The following is a 26,968-nucleotide window of genomic DNA, read 5'->3' as shown; positions in this document are numbered from 1 at the left end:
TGGGCCCTCCGACGGGGATCAATCCTACACCGACCGCGCATCGAGCGAGCGCTGTAGGCCTACCACTGGGCTACGTCCCGCCCCTCAATAGCCGATGATTAATAAATTAATATGCTCTAGTGGTGTCGTTAAACAAAACAAAACTTTGAACGTATTTTTTTTTAAAGATGTTAAACATTTAAAAAAAAAAGATAATAAATAATTTTGGCGGGAAATCATCATTATGTAACTTAAGTTTGAGACTACATCATATGATTTGGATGACACTGACAGGAGTCGTACCGGAAATGGAAACTGTGACGTCACAGACACCTGTCAAGATGGCGGTTCTCAAAACAACTTTGCACTAACGGGTGAAAACTTAGCGAGTTTTAACGCGATTGACATTACGTATAACACAGACATGGGGTCGGACAGGTCGCGCTCCGTGTATATTTACGGAACATTACTTAAGTGGCGTAATCGCAGGTGAGTATGGAGAGGACTCGCCAGTTGTTTTGTTGGTGCGAGCAAGGCGATGTTATTTCTGTACAGACCTATTTGGAGAGCGGGGTGGAAGTGGACTGCACCGACGACGACGGCAACACGCCGCTGGGAATCGCCGCGGCCAACGGCCACGAGAGTGTCGTCCGAGTTCTCATCATGAAAGGCGCCGCGTTAGACAAGCCCAGCATCTTTGGTTGGACTCCCTTAATGCAGGCCAGTCGACATGGGCACGTCAAAGTGGTTGCAGCACTTCTTCAGAACCAGGCCGATGTTAATACTGTCACTCGGTATGGTGTGTCATCATTGATGCTGGCAGCACGAGGCGGTCACCTGCACACCGCCCGCAAGTTGGTGGAGGCCGGGATCGATCTCAATGGGTTGGGGAGGATATGTGAATTCACACCGTTGATAGCAGCGGCACAGCATGGACATGATGCTGTAGTGCGGTTCATGCTCGATCGAGGTTTTCAAGTGAACTACCAGACTGAGTCTACGAGTCTTTCTCCGCTGATGGTTGCCGCGTTGAATGGACACATGACCACAGCACAGATTCTCATTGAACGGGGCGGAGATCCCAACCTTACAAATGTAAACCATAAAACTGCATTAGAAATTGCAACCATTTGTGATAAAAGAGAAGTAAAAGGGTACCTGGATCGAAAGACGACCAATAAACCTCAAGTTTGTAAGTTTGTATTCTCACATATACAATAAGTAATGGTAAAATTTAGATATAAGAGGTTTCCATTTGATTACTCATAGATTTAAATGTTTAAAAAAGAAGATTCTCTCTTGAAATGAATGACAAACATATTATATGTTTCACTTTGTTAGAACTTTTGAAATCTATTAGGTAGTTACTAAGGTCTGTAATTCTGAAGTTATAATGTACAAAGATATGTGCTAAAACATCAGTATATATATGAAATCAAATAAATTTACATACATGCATATCATATAATGGTTTATTAAAATTACTGTATGATGGGTTATTAAAATTATTTCAATATTTGTATAACACAACAATTAACTCTTGATTGTGAACTTATATAAGTTAGATATCTCTGTTGCCTTCAAATAAATTTAAACTATAAGTAAATACTAGAAATAGTACAGTCGAATCCACTTTATTGCATATCGGTTTATAACATAAATCAGTTATTTGAATATTATTATAATTTATCTCAGCATTTTTAGTCAGATGTCTTCAGTAGTTTATGAACACTTATTGACGCTCTGATTATTTTCAGCTCCTGATGAAGTGAAGCCAGATATTATTTACGCATCCAAACATGGTATGTTGAACACTTGTCTAAAGTTACAATGGTTGTCAGGGAACATTTTGTTCAGTATCGTGTCACAGTTCGCTATGCAATTTTCAGAAATCGTTACACACGGTTAAAACACTAAACAGCGTTGCTAATCAATTTTCAATTGATTAGAAATATCGCTAGTCAAGATTTTAAAAACAAAATGTTCCCTGGTTGTAAAACTGAAAATCCTGGTGTGGAACGTGCATGTTTTTATAAAACATACAGAAAATCCTGGTGTGTGGCACGGTCATGGCTTTATAAAACAAACTGAAAATCCTGGTGTGGAACGTGCATGTTTTTATAAAACATACAGAAAATCCTGGTGTGTGGCACGGTCATGGCTTTATAAAACAAACTGAAAATCCTGGTGTGTGGCACGGTCATGGCTTTATAAAACAAACTGAAAATCCTGGTGTGTGGCACAGTCATGGCTTTATAAAACAAACTGAAAATCCTGGTGTGGAACGTGCATGTTTTTATAAAACATACAGAAAATCCTGGTGTGTGGCACGGTCATGGCTTTATAAAACAAACTGAAAATCCTGGTGTGTGGCACGGTCATGGCTTTATAAAACAAACTGAAAATCCTGGTGTGTGGCACGGTCATGGCTTTATAAAACATACAGAAAATCCTGGTGTGTGGCACGGTCATGGCTTTATAAAACAAACTGAAAATCCTGGTGTGTGGCACGGTCATGGCTTTATAAAACAAACTGAAAATCCTGGTGTGGAACGTGCATGTTTTTATAAAACATACAGAAAATCCTGGTGTGTGGCACGGTCATGGCTTTATAAAACAAACTGAAAATCCTGGTGTGTGGCACGGTCATGGCTTTATAAAACAAACTGAAAATCCTGGTGTGTGGCACGGTCATGGCTTTATAAAACAAACTGAAAATCCTGGTGTGTGGCACGGTCATGGCTTTATAAAACATACAGAAAATCCTGGTGTGTGGCACGGTCATGGCTTTATAAAACATACAGAAAATCCTGGTGTGTGGCACGGTCATGGCTTTATAAAACAAACTGAAAATCCTGGTGTGTGGCACGGTCATGGCTTTATAAAACATACAGAAAATCCTGGTGTGTGGCACGGTCATGGCTTTATAAAACATACCGAAAATCCTGGTGTGTGGCACGGTCATGGCTTTATAAAACAAACTGAAAATCCTGGTGTGTGGCACGGTCATGGCTTTATAAAACAAACTGAAAATCCTGGTGTGTGGCACGGTCATGGCTTTATAAAACAAACTGAAAATCCTGGTGTGTGGCACGGTCATGGCTTTATAAAACAAACTGAAAATCCTGGTGTGTGGCACGGTCATGGCTTTATAAAACAAACTGAAAATCCTGGTGTGTGGCACGGTCATGGCTTTATAAAACAAACTGAAAATCCTGGTGTGTGGCACGGTCATGGCTTTATAAAACAAACTGAAAATCCTGGTGTGTGGCACGGTCATGGCTTTATAAAACAAACTGAAAATCCTGGTGTGTGGCACGGTCATGGCTTTATAAAACATACAGAAAATCCTGGTGTGTGGCACGGTCATGGCTTTATAAAACAAACTGAAAATCCTGGTGTGTGGCACGGTCATGGCTTTATAAAACATACAGAAAATCCTGGTGTGTGTGGCACGGTCATGGCTTTATAAAACATACCCAAAAAATCATGATGTGTGGAACATGGTTTTACAGTATATTATAATTGAAACTGTATGTTGAACATTTGTGTTTTTAGTACTGAATAAAATGTGTAAAGTTACATAATTTGCCATTAATTGTTATCCTTAAGAAGTTCCTTATCTGAATGATACGAAGACCCTGTAATTAACACATACCTGTACTTGAAGTCACTAATTCTATGAATTTTAGCAGGTAGTCCTTGCTCTACTTTGGTCAATTTAGTTGATGATATTTGTAAAAAACTAAAAATATTGAACAAAACAAAGAAAAAAACAACAAACCAAAACATAAAAAAAAACCAAAAAGCCAGCTTGATATATTCAGATACCCATTTGAAAATGGCTGCAAATTTAGATAAAAATTATTTTTGAAGGACCTTTAATTAACAACATATGTAACTTCTCGATTTCAAATGTATGTAATTGTTGTGTAATTTCCCTGCAGGTGATATTCAGCGAATCCGAGAACTGTTAGAGCAGGACCTCAGTCAGAGGGATGCCAGCTCACCACAAGATGGCGCCACCCCACTGATGTTTGCCGCAATGGCTGGCCGGCTCGACATCGCGGAGCTGTTGCTGGTCCATGGCTGCGACATCAACAAGCAAGACACAATCAGCGGCTGGACGGCTCTGATGCAGGCGACGTACCACGGGTGAGACGCGCTACATGTAGATACAGAAGGCTGTGCATGCAGCTCAGGCCTAGAATGTTTAACTGAGAATAAAGTTATTCAGTTTTGTTTATTATCATAGGCAGACGGTTTGATGTGTTATTCTCTCTCTCTCTCTCTCTCTCTCTCTCTCTCTCCACTCTCACTCCCTCTCTTTCTCTCTCACGCACGTGCACTCTGTGTGTGTGTGACAGAGGGAAATACCTTTCTAAAAATAGATTGTTTTACTGCTTTGTTACATGCACAACACCAACAACCTTACTTTTGTGTTTTTCGTTTCCGTCAATTTGAGACGTAAACACTGATGTTTGACCATATGATAATTATATTACTTTATTGATTAAATAGATAGATAGATAGACTAGAATAGAATAGAATAGAATAGATAGTTAATAGTTTTTTCCAACCAGAATGATAAATTAATCAATTATATTATGAATTGCTCCAGGTATAAGACAACTTAATATTTTGTCTTAATAAATATGGTTTATTTATTTGTTGCAGGAAGAAGACTGTTGCAATGTTCCTACTCAACAATGGGGCTGATGTTAATATCCAAGCTAAAAATGGCTGTACTGCATTTGATATGGCCTCTCTTATTGGTAACTGGAATTTCTTTTATTCTTTGTTTTTTAGAATATAGAATTAAGTTCTAGTCTAGTGTCTTAAAGAATTTCAAAATTGGTAGAACATATTAAGTTCATCATGGCAAAAGTTTTTATATTTGATTTGAGATCTGTTTATATCAGAAATATTCCTATACTGTTACATGTCATGTTTTCAGATGATGTAACTGTTGTTTGGGTTACTTTTTAGATAGCATTAATTAAATTTCTTTTTAAAGATGATGTTGACACAGAATTGTTACGACTGTTGGCTTCAAAGGCCATGCAGGTAACTAAGCTGGATAAGACGAAGAAGAACTGGGTCAAACAAAATGGCAGTGTTTGTGCCACGCTCCCTCCAGACTTCAGGTACATCAAACCATCAATTCCTGTTTGTATACAGTCTGTTGACACAAATCCATAGAACTGATTACAAATATCTTTTTTGTGTTTTATGATTTACCTAAATAAATAGAATAGGGATTGGTATTGTTGTCATTTTGTTAAAAAAAAATTGTGAATGCACTAAATTAAATTTTTTAGCGTATTGAAAAACTAACAAAATTATTAAAACTAATTACAAATGCCTCTTTTTCTTTTTTTATGATTTACCTAATTAAATAAAATAGGAATTATCATTGTTATTGCTTGATTAACGATTTGTGATGGATTACATAAATATTTTAGTATTTTTATTAGTCCCCTACTGGTCCAACCAAAGAGGACTACAGGTTTCATTTCTGTCCTTCTGTCAATGTATCTGTCCACCTGTCTGTACCACATAGTTTTCCAGATTATTATTTTCATAATGCCTCAAGATATTGAGCTGACATTTTGTGTATAGCTTTATCATATTCTTCTGATTTATTTTAGCATGGAAGATCAACCAAAGAGTGGTTTGAAGGTAAGAATGATTATTTAGTCTGACGTATGGTACTACAGGGTCTTAGCTAGACCCCAAGTACAGTGAAACCCCTCTAAACAGGACCCTCTGTAAACTGGAATTACCTCAAAACAGATGTTTTCACAGTCCCTTTTTATATATCAGTACAGAACAAAAGCTCTGTAAACCGATAACCCTTTAAAATCAGACATTTTACTTGGTCCTGTGGATGTGCAGTTTGGTAAACGGAAAGAAAGAAACAGGAAAGAAAGAAACAATTTTGGCTAGGAAAAAAAGAAACGGAAAGAAAGAAACAGTTTTATTTCATACTTTGTTGACAATTTTATTCTCATATATGAATTTCTTTGTATAATTGAGGTCATAAGCACTTGGTAATGTGAATGTTGTGTCCGACTCCATGCAAAAACTCAGGAATGGACTTGGAACCATTGACACGGTCCTGGAAATATTGATATTCAAACCTTAGACCCCTCCTATAATTTTTATTGTGATCTTAAGAAATATACAAGATTTTCTGCCCATCCCTCCAATTAAATCGCATTCATTAACACATCATTGCATTTCAGAAATATAAAATATAAATAAAATCATATACAGTACATGCACCCTTATACATTCTAAGACTGACTTTCTTGGAGCACTTCCACCAAATCTTGTTCTTCCTAGTAGCTAACTTGGTATACATGTGGCCATGATAACCTTTCTGACTCTTGATGACCTCCATTGTAAAAAAAATTCATATACTTGTGCTATTTATTCTAATGATGGCATTAATGATTCTGAGGAATGGTGCTCCCTCACATCTTTTATATTGATATGATGGGTAATTAAGTTGGAAGCCATCTGGGAGGCCATATATGGGATAAGATAAAGGGATAGATCTGAGGACATAAAGAGAAGGGATTGTCCTTTGAATGGGTCAATTAGAGAATGGCTTCTTAAAGGGCTTCTTAAAGACAATGATAATTGAGACATTTAAAGAACCCATTGGATAGGTCAAGGACTCAATGACAATTAAAACTCAATTGGGTGGGTTAATTGGGAAATATTATATATAAATAAATTTAAAAAAAAAAGGAATTTTAGTAAAAATGTAGTGTTTCTTTCTTTCCGTTTCTTTTTTTCCTGTTACTTTGTTTCCTGTTTCTTTCTTTCCTACAATCGTGCAGTTTAGAGGGATTTTGGCAAATGTAATGAGAAAACATGACCCTAAATTCAACTTTCAGTTAGCTAAACAATAAAAATGGTTGTACATGTAGGAACTGTTATTAATGTCTATTTACCGGCCTCGGTGGCGTCGTGGTAGGCCATCGGTCTACAGGCTGGTAGGTACTGGGTTCGGATTCCAGTCGAGGCATGGGATTTTTAATCCAGATACCGACTCCAAACCCTGAGTGAGTGCTCCGCAAGGCTTAATGGGTAGGTGTAAACCACTTGCACCGACCAGTGATCCATAACTGGTTCAACAAAGGCCATGGTCTGTGCTATCCTGCCTGTGGGAAGCGCAAATAAAAGATCCCTTGCTGCTAATCGGAAAGAGTAGCCCATGTAGTGGCAACAGCGGGTTTCCTCTCAAAATCTGTGTGGTCCTTAACCATATGTCTGATTCCATATAACCGTAAATAAAATGTGTTGAGTGCGTCGTTAAATAAAACATTTAAAAAAAATAAAAAATTAATGTCTATTTAAATGTATATCTCTTCCGGGAGCTGTTGTTGATGTTTGTTTAAACTTTTCTCTTCCACACAGAACTGTTGTTGATGTCTCTTTAAACATACATGTTTATCTCTTCCAGGCCTGGTGGAGCAGATTATCTAATCGATTCCGGAACTTGAAACTGGGTCGTACATTCAGCATGCAGAACCGCTTGAATCCGATGCCTCTTCATACCTCAACATCTGTGCAAGACCTCACACTGAAACCCCCTAAATCTCCTGAGGTACTTGTTTGTCAGTCACTGGAATGTTGTACTCACTGCATGAAATGACTGAACTATTCTCACGGTATCTAAGCAAGTGATAGGGGTAGCTTTAAATGTCTAATAATACTACAGAGTAAAATAGCATCTCATCAGGTCAGAAGGTTGGATACAACACATCATTGCCATTGTTACAACAGTTTTGGAGCACTGTCTGTAACAAGAAATAGCCCACTGAGAGGGATCAATCCTAGATCAGGGCTTTTAGAATTTTATAAAATCCACTAGCCATGGGATCAGTGATTTAAAACATTTACTAGCCATGATTAAAAATTTACTAGCCCTACTTTAAATAAATACAATTTTACTAATAGTACCGGTAATAATAAGATATGTCACTTAAAGAGGGAGATAGAGCTTAAAAACTCTTAGATTGGGGGTTGGAAGAGGGGGCAGGATATTCATATTAACAAAATAGGAGTTAAATGCAGCATTTGACAAGGGTTTTTTTCCACTTGTTGTCGGGCTAGTTATAGTAGTTATTTACTAGCCCAACACTGAATATCACTAGCCATGGCAGTGGGGCTACCATAATCTAGAAGCCCTGTCTGGCATGGTGATAGTAGTTATTTACTAGCCCAACACTGAATATCACTAGCCATGGCAGTGGGGCTACCATAATCTAGAAGCCCTGTCTGGCATGGTGATAGTAGTTATTAACTAGCCCAACACTGAATATTACTAGCCATGGCAGTGGGGCTACCTTAATCTAGAAGCCTTGTCTGGCATGGTGATAGTAGTTATTTACTAGCCCAACACTGAATATCACTAGCCATGGCAGTGGGGCTACCATAATCTAGAAGCCTTGTCTGGCATGGTGATAGTAGTTATTTACTAGCCCAACACTGAATATCACTAGCCATGGCAGTGGGGCTACCATAATCTAGAAGCCCTGTCTGGCATGGTGATAGTAGTTATTAACTAGCCCAACACTGAATATCACTAGCCATGGCAGTGGGGCTACAATAATCTAGAAGCCTTGTCTGGCATGGTGATAGTAGTTATTAACTATCCCAACACTGAATATCACTAGCCATGGCAGTGGGGCTACCATAATCTAGAAGCCCTGTCTGGCATGGTGATAGTAGTTATTAACTAGCCCAACACTGAATATCACTAGCCATGGCAGTGGGGCTACCATAATCTAGAAGCCTTGTCTGGCATGGTGATAGTAGTTATTTACTAGCCCAACACTGAATATCACTAGCCATGGCAGTGGGGCTACCATAATCTAGAAGCCCTGTCTGGCATGGTGATAGTAGTTATTAACTAGCCCAACACTGAATATCACTAGCCATGGCAGTGGGGCTACCATAATCTAGAAGCCCTGTCTGGCATGGTGATAGTAGTTATTTACTAGCCCAACACTGAATATCACTAGCCATGGCAGTGGGGCTACCATAATCTAGAAGCCCTGTAGATTGATCATGCAACAGGTGAGCGTTATACTGCCAGACTACATCCCACACCTATTAAAAAGGAGATTTTGTTTTTAATTCTTCCTGAATCTTAATAAAAAATTTGTTCAATTGATTAATTAATGTTTTAAATGGGTTAAAAGATGCTCAATTAAATGGAGTGAATATTTATTACACAATCTCATTATACAAGTACAGTGGCAAATAAATTATGTAAATGACAGTTAACTTTCTCTTCAGTTGCAGATTCAGTCGGCTCGAGTGGAAACAAAGAAACTGCTGGACCCAATGCCAACTGCTTTATCAATGACAAGCTATGAATGCATGATGCTTGAGACGAAGAAAAGTGCATCTGTGTACACGCTGGTAATAAAATATTCGTAACACTGGTAATAAAACATTTACTATACTGGTAATAAATTATTTACTATGCTGGTAATAAATCATTTACTATGCTGGTAATAAATAGTTATTATGCCAGTAAAAAACATTTACTGCACCAGTAATAAAAATTTTACTTTGCTGTTAATAAAACATGTACTATGATTAAATGTAATATATTTGATTTCTGGTTAGTGTTATGTTATTGCACCAATTCATATAGTATTTTCCTATTGATAAAGCTATATTCAAATGAGTTATTAGGCTATTACACTGCCATATTGTTATCAAGTTATTACATTAGTAGGGTATTAAGGTATTACATTGTTAAACTGTTATTAGATTATATTCATTGATTATTAGGTTATCACATTGTAATGTTGTTATTATTACACTGTTTTGTGATGTTGTTTGCAGGATATTAATCCCCCACATTCTACGCTGGCCAATGAAACTCTGAAACCAGTAATTCCCCCATTTTTACCTCCTCCCACCTTCGCCTTGGATGGAACCGATCAAAGCCGCAAAATGTACAACTGGCAGAATTTAAAGTCATCGGATGAAGACAGCAGTAGCACACTGGTGGGTTTCTACACTTTTATCCTGCTACTCATTTAATTAAAAAAAAAAATTATTCCATAGATGTGAGATACCTGTATGTACAGGTCATAGAAATCCTGAAAATTCACAGAATTAGTAAAATTAAAATGTAATTTTACAGGCCTGGAAAGTTATGGAATTTTGAGGTGGGTTATAAAAAGACATGCAAACTGAAAATTTGTTGGGAAAATGAAAATGTGTCTCTTTTAAAATTACAATTATTATAAAAGATTAGTAATTCACATAAACACTCTAATATTATAAAATTATGTTTATCTTTTAAAGAATTTGAAAAAGTCATGGAATTTACAAATTGTATGAAACCATAACTGGTTCCTTCATCTGTGAAAAAAAAGATGGCCAGAATATTTCTCTCCCCTTCCCCCTGTTGAAAGGCAAATTAATATAACTGCCTCTCCTCCACCCCTTCCCCTCAGTTGCTGGCATATTTTACAGCTCACATGTTTTACATTAAAATGATAAATGATTTGTTAGTCGATTGTAATACTGTATATAATTATTCTCCAGACGTCAAACCAGACCGTTGGCAATCCAGTGAAGATGTTTGAAAGTCGACCACCAGGTACGTAGGCCTGCCTGTCCTGTGTGTTACCAAACAAAAGGAATTTGTCATGCCCCAGGGGTGGGGGAAAATAAAATTGTCAATCGGTCCCGGGGGAGGGGGGGGGGGGGGTGAGAAAGGAATACAAATAAAAATTAGAAAAACATTTAAAAGGTGATGTTTACCAAATAGTGTTTTAAAAACAAAATCATAGTGGCATTTGTATATTTTTATCTTGAACCATGAACGCGAAACGATAAACATCAAAACATGAAAGAAAAACAAAATGTTTGATCACATCAGTCAAAAAAACTATATATATTTTACATAATGGAATAAATAATATAAAAAAGGAATAAAAGTTATGCATTTTAACTCCCATATATGTTTAAAAAGTACCAGTATTCAGTACTATCCTGAAAATTAATAAACAATAACACCGTTGGAGCGTTTGACAACTTTAGCTAGCACACGTTTAGACAAAGCAATTAATAACGTTGTCGCCGATTGGCTCTAAAGATAGCCAGTTTAGCTATTCCAGCTCACTCCCACTTTAAAAAAAAAAGGTTTAAACCTTTTTTCTTTTTTTTAAAGTCCTTTATAATTATTTGATACACTACATTGAAGTCAAGAAACACATTTATAGATTATTTCAGAATATTTTATGCTATTTCAAGCAGTTTTGTATATCACAACAGCCTCTTGCCTCGGAGTCTGACTCGGACACTCGACCCGACACTGGCGACAGAGCTTCGTACACAGGCGTTGTTGACATGTGTTGATTGTGACCAGTTGCAAACTCTGGGTCCTTTGTTTTAATTGGGGTGTAATACCTTGGTAGCTTTTTCACCAAGAATGATGTTATTGTTAACGTCTGTTTTATCTCGTGACCAGCTCAGCGGCTTTGACAAATGTCTAGCCTAGTGGCAGTAGATTGATTGTAGGTCCTACTTATGGCAGACTTTAAAATCACAGACATCTGAAACACCACTATTTATTTATTTACTATTATTTTAAATCATGCACAAGATACCAATGTCTGGGCAGGCCGATCCAATTGGCGGATGGGAATTTGTTCCTATAATAGAAAAGGACAGGTGGTTCGGACCGACAAAAATGACAAAAGTGGGAACGGCAAATGCACGTTTTTAAAAAATAATTTCGGTCTCAGAGATCGAGAATCAGTCCCAGACTGGGAAAAAAAGGGCTTTTCCTCACCCCTGATATATATATATATAGTGTCGCCAGTAAATAATGCTCCAAGACATGTTATATTATGTTAAATGTTTATGTAATTATTTTCAGTAATTTGGATGCTAGTGTTGTGGTAGGCAGCCATGAACCTTGTGAACAGTTTATTCACTGTGAAGATATAGGGACAAGAAAGGAATAATTGTTTAACAATATTTTAAACTATAGCTTTTTGGTGTATAACACTGTCTTTTCCAGGACTGGAAAGTTTTAGGAGAGTGATAAATTGATCGCCTTGCAATAAAAAAAAATTAATGTATTTTATTTGAATCTTTACCCCTGCGCGTGCTGTAACCTCACCGTGGTGCAGGGGTGTAACATTCTCTTTGAGAATGGCCAATACAGCACAAATTGAAATTTAGAGTAAAATTCGGTGTCCGTAAAATTCTGTGATATTTGTATTTTTGCACAGTTCTTTACACTGTTTTTGTTTAAACCTTGAATTTTTATGTTGATGTTGATCATCACTTTATTTATTTGCATTACCATAGTTTGACACCCAATAGCCGATGTATTTTTCGTGCTGGGGTGTCGTTAAACATTCATTCATTCATTCATTCATTGAATCTTTATGTAATTGCATGCATAGCACCATTTCAGCTCACCTTGATTTTACTTATGGCAAAGACTGAAAACATGGTTATTTCAACACAGGGTCTGAAGAGAAAGAAAGGAATCCACTGCTATCACATATTATAGGCTTAGTAACTTCTGCAAATAAAGCATCAAGAGATACAGTGAATTCTGAACATAAAATACACATCGATCTATTCTGAACACCAAAAGAAACGCAAACATAATTTCCAGCTGTAATACCAATTGCGAATTTCAAAAACAATTGGCGAAATTTATTTTAATTTGGCGAAATAATTTCATGAAATTTTGATAGAAAATAACTGGGTTTCTGTAATTTTTAAAGTTGTGGTAAATAATTTGGCGAAATTTTATGCTGACCCTGAGCTGTCCCTGGGTTGATATAGCATTTTATCATTTCACAAGATTGAGCATTTGTAATCCAGTAAACATGTTCTAATTACAAACTGTGTTTCTTTTGGTCTTCAGTATATTTTAGCCATGTCTGTGTAGTTAAAAGTTAGTTTGTTTTGTTTAACAACACCACTAGAGCACATTGATTTATTAATCATCGGCTATTAGATTTCATATATTTGGTAATTCTGACATATAGTCTTAGAGAGGAAACCCACTACCTGTTTCCATTAGTAGCAAGGGATCTTTTATATGCCCCATTCCACATGCAGAATATCACATACAAGTTGTAGTGCACTGGCTGGAATGAAAATTAGCCCACTGGGTCACCGACGGGGATCAATCCAAGACAGACCGAACATCAGGTGAGCACTTTACCACTCAGCTACTTCCCGCACCCTTTTGTATAGTGTAATGTTTACTGTTTTCAGGTAACTTCATTCAGGAACCTCTGTTTGTGCCGAGTCCTCACATTCCAATCTCTCGACCGCCGTTTATGCCGCCTCATCCCACGTCAAGACTTTTCATGCCAAGGTATTTTTTTACAGGCTCCACAAGGGTTTATTTGTGTGTAAATAATATTTTATCTAATAATCCCCAAAATCATTAAATTAAAAATTCATTTTGGGTAAACACATTTTAACTATGTTGAATCCTATTTCAAATGGCTTGCTGAGAGATTCATTCATTCTAATTTATTATAATCATCTTTTAGAATCACAGCTTTTCCTTTCACTAAACTCTAGTTTCTTCTCTATCTGTTTTAAATGTTTGTATATTAATGAGTAACCTCATTTTATCTTTCAAAGGATGAAACATTGCTGTATTTCAACATGTTACTGTGACAACCATTTTCAAAGATTCTGATTTTAATGTTTTTGTTTTGTGTTTTTAAGGCGAAAGTCTTCGTCTGTTCCAGCAGTGTTTAGGAATGTTTCCACGACAACATCACCAAACAGTTCAACCAGTGGTAGCTCTTCTGTCACTCCCCAGAGGTCCTCACATGGCAAAAGCGCATCATCCAAAGATAGCACTACCTCAACTTTAACCCCTTCTCCCTCACCAACACCGGGCAAGGTGAGTTCTTTTTTAACCCGTTCTATCTCACTAGCACCAGATAAGTAGCATTGTCTCAACTTTAATCCCATGTCTTTCACTGAGCAGGGCTGCAGAGAGTACTCGCCCGCTCGACAAATGCGAGTACAATTTGTGATGGACGAGTTAAAAAATGGAACTACCAGTCCGACGGGTGATCTCTCTTTCCTGACTGACTAATACTAGTAGACGATAGAAACAGATAAGAGCCGGTCATAGTTGAAAGTATGTTGTCAGTGTGTTTTGAATAGATTGTTCTGTTAAATACTTGCAGGATGTCACTTGAATTTTGTAAATCTATATGAAAAATGTGAAAACAAATTATATCAGAATATTTAAAATATTTATTGATTTGTCAATCAAGGTATAGGACTTGATTTTGTTTGCCATGTGATGGTAATCACTTACCAAGGGTACTTAATAATATATCATTTGAAGTGGAGACAGTGTATATTATAATATTGTAAAACAGTAATATTTGTTCTGTAGGCTGGCAGACTAGTAGAAATTGTGGTGGACTAGTGCATTTTAATTGCTTCTGGTCTTGCGGGCTAGTGAACTATTTTCTATTTCTGCACTTTGCTGAGTTTGTTTGCATTATCTAAACTTTAGCTTTTGTGGTGGTTTTGGTAGATTTAACTTAAAATCTTATTGTTTTTTTAGACTGGAGAAGAAACTGGACCAGCACTTGATTGTCTGAGGGAATCAACTCACAGTGGTGAGTGTTTACATTGTCTGAGGGAATCAACTCACAGTGGTGAGTGTTTACATTGTCTGAGGGAATCAACTCAAGTGGTGAGTGTTTTAGATTGAGAGAATCAACTCACAGTGTTGAGTATTTTACATTGTCTGAGGGAATCAACTCACAGTGGTGAGTGTTTACATTGTCTGAGGGAATCAACTCAAGTGGTGAGTGTTTTAGATTGAGCGAATCAACTCACAGTGTTGAGTATTTTACATTGTCTGAGGAAATCAACTCACAGTAGTGAGTGTTTACATTATCTGAGGGAATCAACTCACAGTGGTGAGTGTTTACATTGTCTGAGGGAATCAACTCACAGTGGTGAGTGTTTACATTGTCTGAGGGAATCAACTCACAGTGGTGAGTGTTTACATTGTCTGAGGGAATCAACTCACAGTGGTGAGTGTTTTACATTGTCTGAGGGAATCAACTCGCAGTGGTGAGTGTTTACATTGTCTGAGGGAATCAACTCACAGTAGTGAGTGTTTACATTGTCTGAGGGAATCAACTCACAGTGGTGAGTGTTTACATTGTCTGAGGGAATCAACTCACAGTGGTGAGTGTTTTACATTGTCTGAGGGAATCAACTCGCAGTGGTGAGTGTTTACATTGTATGAGGGAATCAACTCACAGTGGTGAGTGTTTACATTGTCTGAGGGAATCAACTCGCAGTGGTGAGTGTTTACATTGTATGAGGGAATCAACTCACAGTGGTGAGTGTTTACATTGTCTGAGGGAATCAACTCACAGTGGTGAGTGTTTACATTGTATGAGGGAATCAACTCACAGTGGTGAGTGTTTACATTGAGGGAATCAACTCACAGTTGTGAGTGTTTACATTGTCTGAGGGAATCAACTGTGGTGAGTGTTTTAGATTGTATGAGGGAATCAACTCACAGTGGTGAGTGTTTACATTGTCTGAGGGAATCAACTCGCAGTGGTGAGTGTTTTAGATTGTCTGAGCGAATCAACTCGAGTGGTGAGTGTTTTAGATTGAGCGAATCAACTCGCAGTGTTGAATATTTTACATTGTCTGAGGGAATCAACTCACAGTGGTGAGTGTTTACATTGTCTGAGGAAATCAACTCACAGTGGTGAGTGTTTACATTATCTGAGGGAATCAACTCACAGTGGTGAGTGTTTACATTGTCTGAGGGAATCAACTCACAGTAGTGAGTGTTTACATTGTCTGAGGGAATCAACTCACAGTAGTGAGTGTTTACATTGTCTGAGGGAATCAACTCACAGTGGTGAGTGTTTTACATTGTCTGAGGGAATCAACTCACAGTGGTGAGTGTTTACATTGTCTGAGGGAATCAACTCACAGTGGTGAGTGTTTACATTGTCTGAGGGAATCAACTCACAGTGGTGAGTGTTTACATTGTATGAGGGAATCAACTCACAGTGGTGAGTGTTTACATTGTCTGAGGGAATCAACTTACATTGAGGGAATCAACTCACAGTTGTGAGTGTTTACATTGTCTGAGGGAATCAACTCGCAGTGGTGAGTGTTTTAGATTGTATGAGGGAATCAACTCACAGTGGTGAGTGTTTACATTGTCTGAGGGAATCAACTCGCAGTGGTGAGTGTTTTAGATTGTCTGAGCGAATCAACTCGAGTGGTGAGTGTTTACATTATCTGAGCGAATCAACTCACAGTGTTGAGTATTTTACATTGTCTGAGGGAATCAACTCACAGTGGTGAGTGTTTACATTGTCTGAGGAAATCAACTCACAGTAGTGAGTGTTTACATTATCTGAGGGAATCAACTCACAGTGGTGAGTGTTTACATTGTCTGAGGGAATCAACTCACAGTGGTGAGTGTTTACATTGTCTGAGGGAATCAACTCACAGTAGTGAGTGTTTACATTGTCTGAGGGAATCAACTCACAGTAGTGAGTGTTTACATTGTCTGAGGGAATCAACTCACAGTGGTGAGTGTTTTACATTGTCTGAGGGAATCAACTCACAGTGGTGAGTGTTTACATTGTATGAGGGAATCAACTCACAGTGGTGAGTGTTTACATTGTCTGAGGGAATCAACTCACAGTGGTGAGTGTTTACATTGTATGAGGGAATCAACTCACAGTGGTGAGTGTTTACATTGAGGGAATCAACTCACAGTGGTGAGTGTTTACATTGTCTGAGGGAATCAACTCTGGTGAGTGTTTTAGATTGTCTGAGGGAATCAACTCACAGTAGTGAGTGTTTACATTATCTGAGGGAATCAACTCACAGTGGTGAGTGTTTACATTATCTGAGGGAATCAACTCACAGTGGTGAGTGAGTGTTTTAGATTGTCTGAGGAAATCAACTCAGTGATGAGTGTTTTAGATTGTCTGAGGGAATCAACTCACAGTGGTGAGTGTTTACATTGTCTGAGGGAATCAACTCACAGTGGTGAGTGTTTACATTATCTGAGGGAATCAACTCACAGTGGTGAGTGTTTACATTGTCTGAGGGAATCAACTCACAGTGGTGAGTGTTTACATTGTCTGAGGGAATCAACTCACAGTGGTGAGTGTTTACATTGTCTGAGGGAATCAACTCACAGTGATGAGTGTTTTACATTGTCTGAGGAAATCAACTCACAGTGGTGTTTACATTGTATGAGGGAATCAACTCACAGTGGTGAGTGTTTACATTGTCTGAGGGAATCAACTCACAGTGGTGAGTGTTTACATTGTCTGAGGGAATCAACTCACAGTGGTGAGTGTTTACATTGAGGGAATCAACTCACAGTGGTGAGTGTGAGTGTTTACATTATCTGAGGGAATCAACTCACAGTGGTGAGTGTTTACATTGTCTGAGGGAATCAACTCACAGTGGTGAGTGTTTACATTGTCTGAGGGAATCAACTCACAGTGGTGAGTGTTTACATTATCTGAGGGAATCAACTCACAGTGGTGAGTGTTTACATTGTCTGAGGGAATCAACTCACAGTGATGAGTGTTTTACATTGTCTGAGGAAATCAACTCACAGTGGTGTTTACATTGTATGAGGGAATCAACTCACAGTGGTGAGTGTTTACATTGTCTGAGGGAATCAACTCACAGTGGTGAGTGTTTACATTGTATGAGGGAATCAACTCACAGTAGTGAGTGTTTACATTATCTGAGGGAATCAACTCACAGTGGTGAGTGTTTACATTATCTGAGGGAATCAACTCACAGTGATGAGTGTTTACATTGTCTGAGGAAATCAACTCACAGTGATGAGTGTTTTACATTGAGGAAATCAACTCACAGTGGTGAGTGTTTTAGATTGTCTGAGGGAATCAACTCAGTGATGAGTGTTTTATATTGTCTGAGGGAATCAGCTCACAGTGGTGAGTGTTTTACATTGTCTGAGGGAATCAACTTACAGTGGTGAGTGTTTTACATTGTCTGAGGGAATCAACTCACAGTGGTGAGTGTTTACATTGTCTGAGGGAATCAACTCACAGTGGTGAGTGTTTACATTGTCTGAGGGAATCAACTCACAGTGGTGAGTGTTTACATTGTCTGAGGGAATCAACTCACAGTGGTGAGTGTTTTACCTGGTCTGAGTGAATCAACTCGCAGTGGTGAGTGTTTACATTGTCTGAGGGAATCAACTCACAGTGGTGAGTGTTTACATTGTCTGAGGGAATCAACTCACAGTGGTGAGTGTTTTACCTGGTCTGAGTGAATCAACTCGCAGTGGTGAGTGTTTTACATTGTCTGAGGGAATCAACTCAGTGGTGTTTACATTGTCTGATTGAATCAACTCACAGTGGTGAGTGTTTTACATTGTCTGATTGAATCAACTCACAGTGGTGAGTGTTTTACCTGGTCTGAGTGTATATTTGTGTATGTGTATATTTATTTCCTTTCAGATGAAATCTCGGGTATTCTGAAGAAACTCTCCCTAGAGAAATACCATCCTATCTTTGAGGAGCAGGAAGTAAGTTATGGTAATCACCAGAGACACTATCTAAAAATATAGGTTAAATGTGTATACATATGTGTATCTATGGGAATGGGAATATAAATCTCTCTCTCTTTCTCTCTCTCTCTCTCTCTCTCTCTCTCTCTCTCTCTCTCTCTCTCTCTCTCTCTCTCTCTCTCTCTCTCTCTCTCTCTCTCGTTACATTGACAAAATGAGAAGGGAAAGTTTACAGATTGAAATGTAGAAGCAGAAATTATTTTCCAATTCCACAAAAAGAATTGCATATGTTTAGTATTCTAATGAAACTGGTTTTTTGTTTTAGGTTGACATGGAAGCATTCCTCACGCTTACCGACGGAGACCTCACAGAACTCGGGATTGTTCATAATGAATCTCGGCGACAGATCCTTACTGCAATTACAGAACTTAACACGGGAAAGGTCAGTAGAGCTTATTATTCATGAATGTTATTAAATAAGACCAACTTCTTTGGTGTAGTGGCTAATCCATTAGTTCAAAAGCTGGTAGGTTTTGAACTTATAGCCCTATACTGACTTCAGACCACAGGCTCATATTTTTGGACCTATCATAGCACTATGGTATCCTAAAACCATCATTGCCGATACTATCGGGGAAGGCCTATTAAGTTGTGTAACTTGTGCTTAATCCATTTGTTCTTTAAAAAGCAATAAAATATGTTTCAATCAATAAAACCATCATTGCCGATACTATTGGGGATGTTGTAGTGATGTCATAGCCTACGATTATGTTATGATATTGTAGCGCTAACATGGTTTCGAAAAGCTGTAGCCAGCTCAGTACAAAGGTGTGAAAATACTACACTGACCTCTCTCTCCTAGTTAACTAACCAGTAACCATTAACGTTGTCTTCGACAGACAGCCCATTAACTTAGTAGGGAATATTTTGTTCAGTATCGTGTCGCGATTCGCCAGTTTCAGAGATCGCTACACAATTTTAAAATATTTAACATTAGTTGCTAATCAATTATCAGTCAACTAGAAATATCACTCAAAATCAAGATTTTCAAAAACAAAATGTTCCCTGCTTAGGTGTGTGCCCAGGATAGTGTGCATGAACCTCAAATGGGTTAGGCTGTTACACATTCAATTTATTGTGTTTAACAACATTTATTCATATTGGCCTTACTGCCAAACGGCTATATAGGGTTGCAAATAATTCACTACACAGGTCGGCACCTGTGGCAAGGACAGGCGTGCGCTACAATAGCTTGTTCTGAATGTGCACGTTTAACACTGACTTGACACTACACATTTTAAATGTATTACAACTAATATTGCTGGTAGAAAATGGAAATGCCTGTTGAAAAGGTCTTAGGTTAGCACATTTCACCCGAATATCTCTAACATTTTTGCCTGCTTTTTGAAGATTTGCTTCAGCCATGGAGAGGGGGGGGCGGGTGGTGTCAGTTGCCCCACCTGTCTCGTACGTTTATGCATTTGAGCTAGGTCAACTCTTTGAACAGTTGTGGTACATGTATATGCAGTTTGTCACTAATGTTCATCTGTTCAACTGTTTTTTTCAGGGTCGCGAACGACAGCAGTTTCACGACAGCATGGCAACATTTCAGACGACTATGAGAGCCCGAGTGATAACTGACGGAAGTGAGCCTTCTTAATGTACTCTATTTACTGACCTTTTGAATAGAGGATTTTAGCTTGATCCAAAGTCATTTAACCTCTTCACTGTCAACAATTTGCTATGTCTTCACTGCTATGATTTTACTATGCTATATTAGTCAAAAACTTTCGTGCTATTTATGCAAATGATAAAGTTAAAGTTTGTTTTGTTTAAGGACACCACTAGAGCACATTGATTTAATGAATGTCGGCTGCTGGATGTCAAACATTTGGTAATTTTGACATATAATTATAGAGAGGAAACCTGCCACATTTTTACATTAGTAGTAAGGGATCTTTTATATGCACCATCCCACAGACAGCACATATCATGACCTTGATATACCAGACATGGTGCACTATCTGAAACGAGAAATAGCCCAATGGGCCCACCGAAGGGAATTGATCCCAGGCTGACCTCACAGCAGGCGAGCACTCTACCACCGGGCTACATCCTGCCACCCCTGCAAATCATAAGTAAAGGGCTTGAACTGGTTTCACACAGAAAAAACAGAGTAAAGGAGAATAACCCAATGGACTAACTGTAGTTATTCTGCTGTACAAGGCACACAAACAACAGTAAGTTGTATTGGGTCACACAGCATTGCCAGCCGTGGACAGAGAATGTACGATGTATGTCATTAGTCGGTGAAGAGGTTAAACAAATTGGTGAAAATATGTTGGATTTCTGTAACCCGACTTTAAACGTGTTTCTGGTATTTCTAATATCTGTACTAGGTTAAATTTCACTTTAGTTCCTAAAATATATTTTTTTTGTACGTAAGAAATTATTTGAAGACAAAATCCAGTTTGGGCTTCTAAACAAATATTAAGATGACCAGAAACACATTGAATATACAGACACTGATATTCTAAACAAGAAAATATATTTAATATGTAAGTTTAATCGTAGAAATATTTCATTAGTCAGAAACATCTTACAATGCAGCAAACTCAGGAATGTCCCTTTAATATCCTATAATTCTCATCCCTGAAGATGTCTGTATATTTAGAATGAATGGTCTTTTACAAAGACTTGTTTTTAATATCTATCTGTATTAAATAATAGTAAAGTATTATTCGATATAGACCACTTTCGTGAAAGTGCTCACGTTTGTTTACTTTATAAATATGTGGATTGTTTATTTCTGTCAACAGGTTCCGACAACAGCAGTAATCTCATTGGCTGGGCCATGCATGAAGACAGAGATCCCCATTTACCATCAGCCAAATCTAGGTCATCTTAGCAGCAAGTGTGTCCAGTCGGATGTCCCCTACTATATTCAGTGGTAAAATTAACCAATGAAGACCGATAATACCGGTATTGGATGCCAGATGTAACCAACCAGATGTGAGCTACCAGGTTCAGTTTTAAAAGTAGCTCATGGAGAGTGGTAATCATGGCAACCTGGAGTAACCAATCAAATGTCATCTGTCATATCCATTTGCAAAAGTATTCAGTAAAAACTGGAAATCACTGACTTTTAACCAATATGTGACAAGTGTGACGTTTGTCATCTGCAGACATTTCTGTAGAACTCGGAGGGTATGCTAGAAGTATGTATCGGATAACCGATTGCTTGATTGAATGAACGAACAAATTTGTTAGTCTTAACTGTAATAACATCTAATATGTTTACAATACAGGCCTCATTGTTTTAAATTTGATGGGAAACACTTTTTCCGTTTCATCAGTTTCTGTGTAATCATCAGAACCCATAGAAAACTGTTTTTCAGTAATCGTGGCAATGTTAGATGATAATGGGTAACAATATTTCACTTTATGACATTCGAGGCCTGCAATAAAGTGTCATAATTTTCTTTTAACTTATGTAAGATTCTTTATATATAATTTTGGTGCAGTGTTAAAAATCCCAAACAGTCATTTAGAAAATCATGTTGGACTCAACGAATATTAATTTACATCGGAGGAAACCCTGACCGTGTGGAGAGATAGGCTGTGATTTTTCTCTCACCTTTTCGGAGATAAGAGGTATTACTTTTGTGATCGTGGGGGCTGCATCAACTTCTGCATTAAAGTTTTACCTTTAAATCCAATTCTGACAAACGTTGACTTCCTAGATGAAGGAAACTTGGTTTATTGTTGTATATATGGACGTTCATCACGGTGCATTGAAAACCTTTATAGTAAGTGAGACATTTAATTCTGCAGAATTTTTTTCTTTCTAAAACTTTACTTTCCCAACCACTGCAAAAAAACCCAACATACCTTGAAAAAAAATTGTAATATAGTCCACAGCAAAAATTGCCATGGAGAATGAAAACCTTCACAGCATTGCCGATTGCCATGGGCAATTGCAGCGGTTGCTTTCTTTATCCTATTGGCATCTGCTTTTGCATTCGGGTCCACTTTACATTTGTCCGAAACTACAAAGTGTTTGCTCATCTAGATTTAATACACAAGCACACATGTAAAAGAATATAATTCAGTAGACTGCTGTGGAATTATGATATGCAAGACAGGCTCAGGTATTATCAAACTGCAGTCGAATTTATTATTTGAAAATGTTTCCAACAGTTGAACACAAAAGTGTGTAAGGCCAGGGTATTATCAAACATTGATTGAATTTTTCAGTTGTAATAAATATATTAAATACCAGTACTTTTAAAAAAAGAAGTTAATTGTAGACATATGTATTTGTAGTTAACCCTTGAAACAAAATTATCATTAATAATATGATAGTAGTATCATGATGATGAATATAAGTTATTAGGGTATGTTTTTATGTATGTTTGTAATTGCTTTTGCAGTTAAGATGAAATATCTTGTTGTTGATTATTGTTACTTTTAAAAACTACACAAATGTAACAAATATTAATAATTCTACTTAATTTTATATAATATGTGTATTAACTTGTGTTTACCAAAAGATTGCCTATGAGATATAAAGGTTTGATTTTATCGTATACATGTAACTATTATAGAACTTTAGTGCAATCTTCAAAACATATCACATTTTAAAGCTTGTTGACAGTTCTGTATGTTGCCATTAAAAAAATGGCATATGTTTTTTTTTTATAAAGTTAATTTTAATATTGTATTTTTATACATCGGTAGGCAAAACAAAAGTAATAGGAAAACTAAAACCTTGTAATGAAGTAAACATTACCCATTGCAAATAACAGTGTGGAATTGATTTTTATGAACAGCAAAACCATGTACACAATTTTTTTTACAGTATTATCTGAATGAATTGCGTTAACCAATCAGTATGAAATTTAGTGTGTGTTTGGTAATCAAATGTTTTGTCAACAGATGGTTTACCGATAGAGTTTTTACTGACAGACAGTGGTATCCCTTTTCATAACTTTATCCCTATGCATAACCATTTGTTGGCGAAGTCTTTCACATTAATTTTTGGAAAGGTCTGGGTGCATTTATCTATTAACTTATTAGCTGCATAATGTGCAGACATATTGTCCTTGTGTACATGTATTCTTAACTATCAAGAATTTGTTTTTTAACATATTCGTATTCCGTCCAAACTTCTTCTTTTTCAGAATATTTTGAAATACAAAATACAGTTTTAACATTTTCCGTCCATATTTGTCTCTCAATATTTTGTAACACACTTTACATTTTGACATGTTTTGTGCAAAATTTTCTTTGGACTATGTAGTGCTAAGTATTACCATTATAACATTTTCCACCCAAAAATGTATTTAAAAAAAAAAAATTCTATAAAATACTTATCCTGCAATCAGTATACACATTGGCAAAATATAATTAATATCTGTTGTTTTGGGCAGTGAACAAATTATAGGTTATGCGACAAAAGCCTGACTTTTTATGATAATAAAATGTGTTGTTTTAGTCAATGGTGTGAAGTAGCTGGAAGATCAATGAAATCGTGTCATTTTGCATTTTTAACCTAACAGACAGTTTAATAAATAACAATTTGTGTCTATGTAAAGGCAACAAAACTCACATATAGATCTGTTTACGAATTTGAGTTTAAAAACACTTAATTATAAATGTGACAAATTGTATCTAGTATCTTAGAATGATGCCATTAATTTTGTATGATGTCTTAGTGCAGTAGACTTGCTAGAGGAATGCTACACAATTTGTAAAGCAAAATTAGAATAAATGTGATTTTATAATTGTTCTTGTTAGATTGCAGGATAAACAAAATAACTGGTGCCTGCCTTATAATTTCAGCTTCAGCCTGTTTAAGTTAAATGACAGAACTCTCAGGATTTCTGCCAGGAAATAATTTGAGGGTATGGTATGTAATCAAACTAAAACCAAAGCATACATTCAAGTGCCCTTACTAGATAGCTATGGGCTTGAACTGTTTTGAAATCGCACACTGCATTTCATGCACTTTCCCATTTTTAAACTATAGGTCTTTTATTATCATGTATTTTAAAATTATAAAAATATTATTAATTTCCAAGATTTTAGGGTATGTAAGCTTTTACTTTTATTTAGTACCCTCTGGCAGAAATCTATCTACTGACATTTGTTCATCTACATGTATTATGTATATTTTAACACTTGATATTTTTGCTCCAATACTGAATATAGTTTACTTTTTTAGCGTGGACTCATTTTGTGCATTATCATTTGTTGTTCTCACTACAGTAATTTATATACATGTTCATGTGATCATTGTCAAATACAGTAACAGTTATAATTATACCATTTTGAGATGGAAGTTTTTGTAAGAACCATTAGGAAACATAACGTTTTGGTTAAAAAACCAGTCAGAAATGAAAGTTCCAAACTGTTTGTAAGTTTCGTCAGAAGTGTACGATACAGAGGGGCATAGGGTGGGACAAAACCTCAAATTCCGGCAAAAATGAGAGATATTTAGGCAAAATGTGCTAACTTGAGACTGTTTTTACCATGTATATCCATCTTTCTACCCTAAAAAGTAGTTATGATTAATGTAAAAATGTGTAGTGATTAGTTTACAACCCTATATACATGTAGTTGTTTGGTAGTAATGCTAATATTAATAAATGTTATCCAGATTCAGGCATTTTTGTTTAATTCTGGCAAAAACCATAAAATTGGGAGCCTGTACGCCTATCAGTTTCGTTATAAAATAGCAACACATTTTATTTTAATTAAAAGTGCAGTATCGAAGCGCATAAAGTATGTATTAATTTTTGTTTTTAAATGTAAAGAAAACCTCTTGAATTTTTTGCTCATAAAATATTACGACCAAATAATTTTATTTTTTAGTAAATAGGTAAATGTTAGAAAATACATAGAGGGTAATCGACAGGTTATCTTCATTCTTGTGATGTCACAGTGTGAATCTGAATCGCTTCACTGCACAGACTAGGCACTGGATCTTTTGATGGATTTTGTGTGACATCGTTATAGATTTTCTATGCATGTTTATTGGCAGGACATTACTATCCTGATAGTATTGAGTTAATTATGAAACAATTTATATGGGATTGATTAATTTGCAGTTATTTATTACAAATAATATCAAAATATGGCAAATGCATACCATTTTGAAATACACATCGATCAATTGCTTGGTGCCATTCTGAAATTAAAGAACTTTACATATTCATATACAATGGGACAAAAAGTCCATCTTAAGGTCCATGTGTGAGGAATAACTCCCCCATCCCATTTTCTACAAGTCTAATAAATCACCTCTCTATTCCACGAAATATGATAATTTAGTGGAACTGCCCAAATGAACAAGATGTATATTTTTTAATAACAGGTGTATATACATTTTATTCGTCTTTTCACATGTTTTGAAATTATTTGTGACCACCATTTTATTTTTATTAAGTGTTATTTTTGTATGAGGTTTAAATATATTTACTGTATATAGTGTAAAAATATTCATATCATCATTAAATATTGTAATATAAATAACATCAAAACCAAATTACACACGTGTTATGTGTTAAACTCAATTGCTGGAACCAGAAGTTCAAAATACTGTTATGAGTTTTAAACTAAATAGCTGGAACCACAATTTCTGTAAATACTGACAGGTAGTAGTGTCTGTGTTTTGGTAGGCTCATAGATGGATTAAAAAATAACTTACTATAGTCCTGTTCAATTGTTTAGACCCTAAGTTTTTTGCAAATGTTACGTTTAATTCCTATTCATTGAATCTTTGTTTTCTTTACATTTGCATGAAAACAAACCCAAACCCTGACAGGTTTTATATACAATTCATCATCTAAAATGCACAACATTTAGAGTCTAAACAATTGAACAGGACTGTAGTCCATGATTGGTATAGATAACACTTTTGAATGAATCACTGAAGCAGTGTTCTCATTATGCAATTTAGCGCATATGATTTTTCGCGAGAAATGGGACATGTTATAATCAGTATGGCTCTGACACGACTTGTGTGTTCTCACGATTTGGTGCAACTAATTGTGTAATGAGAACGTCCCTTTTACCAGTATCTTGTATAAAACACTGTGAGATGAGGTTGTTGAAATAGAAAGATGCCATCTCAGTATTAACGTGATAGGAAAGGCTTTATTTAACATGTCCTGGAAGAGAATCGGTGATTACATACAACCGGTACTTTCATTTCAACTTATTTTTGTGCTTATATCCAATTAAGGTTCAAGCACGCTGTCCTGGGCACACACCTCAGCAACCTGGGCTGTGTCCATGACAGTGGGTTAGTTGTTAGTGGTTAGTGAGAGAGGTGTAGTGGCCTTACCCCTACCCATCTAGCTCTTAAGAACTCGCTCTGGG

The 26,968-nt window shown here is 36.7% G+C and overlaps 1 protein-coding gene across 2 annotated transcripts; it reads left to right on the top strand.

Annotated features, from left to right (window-relative positions):
- Nucleotides 1-329: 329 nt before the first annotated feature.
- On the top strand, nucleotides 330-26,916 carry LOC121388505 (ankyrin repeat and SAM domain-containing protein 6-like). 2 transcript variants are annotated; one of them, XM_041519860.1, is made up of 17 exons: nucleotides 330-1,171; nucleotides 1,737-1,781; nucleotides 3,927-4,134; nucleotides 4,657-4,754; nucleotides 4,997-5,126; nucleotides 5,631-5,661; nucleotides 7,457-7,600; nucleotides 9,298-9,423; nucleotides 9,856-10,020; nucleotides 10,567-10,621; nucleotides 13,270-13,372; nucleotides 13,735-13,915; nucleotides 14,597-14,651; nucleotides 18,534-18,601; nucleotides 18,909-19,025; nucleotides 20,151-20,229; nucleotides 21,403-26,916. In XM_041519860.1, exons 1-17 carry the CDS (start codon nucleotides 475-477, stop codon nucleotides 21,489-21,491), a joined length of 2,391 nt encoding a protein of 796 aa, XP_041375794.1. In that variant the 5' UTR covers nucleotides 330-474; the 3' UTR covers nucleotides 21,492-26,916. The 2 variants fall into 2 exon arrangements, with proteins under 2 accessions (XP_041375794.1, XP_041375795.1); XM_041519861.1 differs by having other exon boundaries at nucleotides 20,151-20,244.
- Nucleotides 26,917-26,968: the final 52 nt, after the last annotated feature.

This window comes from Gigantopelta aegis, chromosome 14 (genome assembly GCF_016097555.1).
Source record: "Gigantopelta aegis isolate Gae_Host chromosome 14, Gae_host_genome, whole genome shotgun sequence".
In the NCBI taxonomy this organism is placed as follows: domain Eukaryota; kingdom Metazoa; phylum Mollusca; class Gastropoda; order Neomphalida; family Peltospiridae; genus Gigantopelta; species Gigantopelta aegis.
This window is presented reverse-complemented; position numbering and strand designations above follow the sequence as displayed.

What these genes read in the sequence shown, in the direction of transcription:
- LOC121388505 (XM_041519860.1), top strand. Translation starts at nt 475, where the DNA reads ATGGAGAGGACTCGCCAGTTGTTTTGTTGGTGCGAGCAAGGCGATGTT. An exon ending in GACCAATAAACCTCAAGTTT is followed by an intron (nt 1,172 to 1,736) that starts GTAAGTTTGTAT and finishes GATTATTTTCAG; the next exon opens with CTCCTGATGAAGTGAAGCCA. An exon ending in CCGAGTGATAACTGACGGAA is followed by an intron (nt 20,230 to 21,402) that starts GTGAGCCTTCTT and finishes TTCTGTCAACAG; the next exon opens with GTTCCGACAACAGCAGTAAT.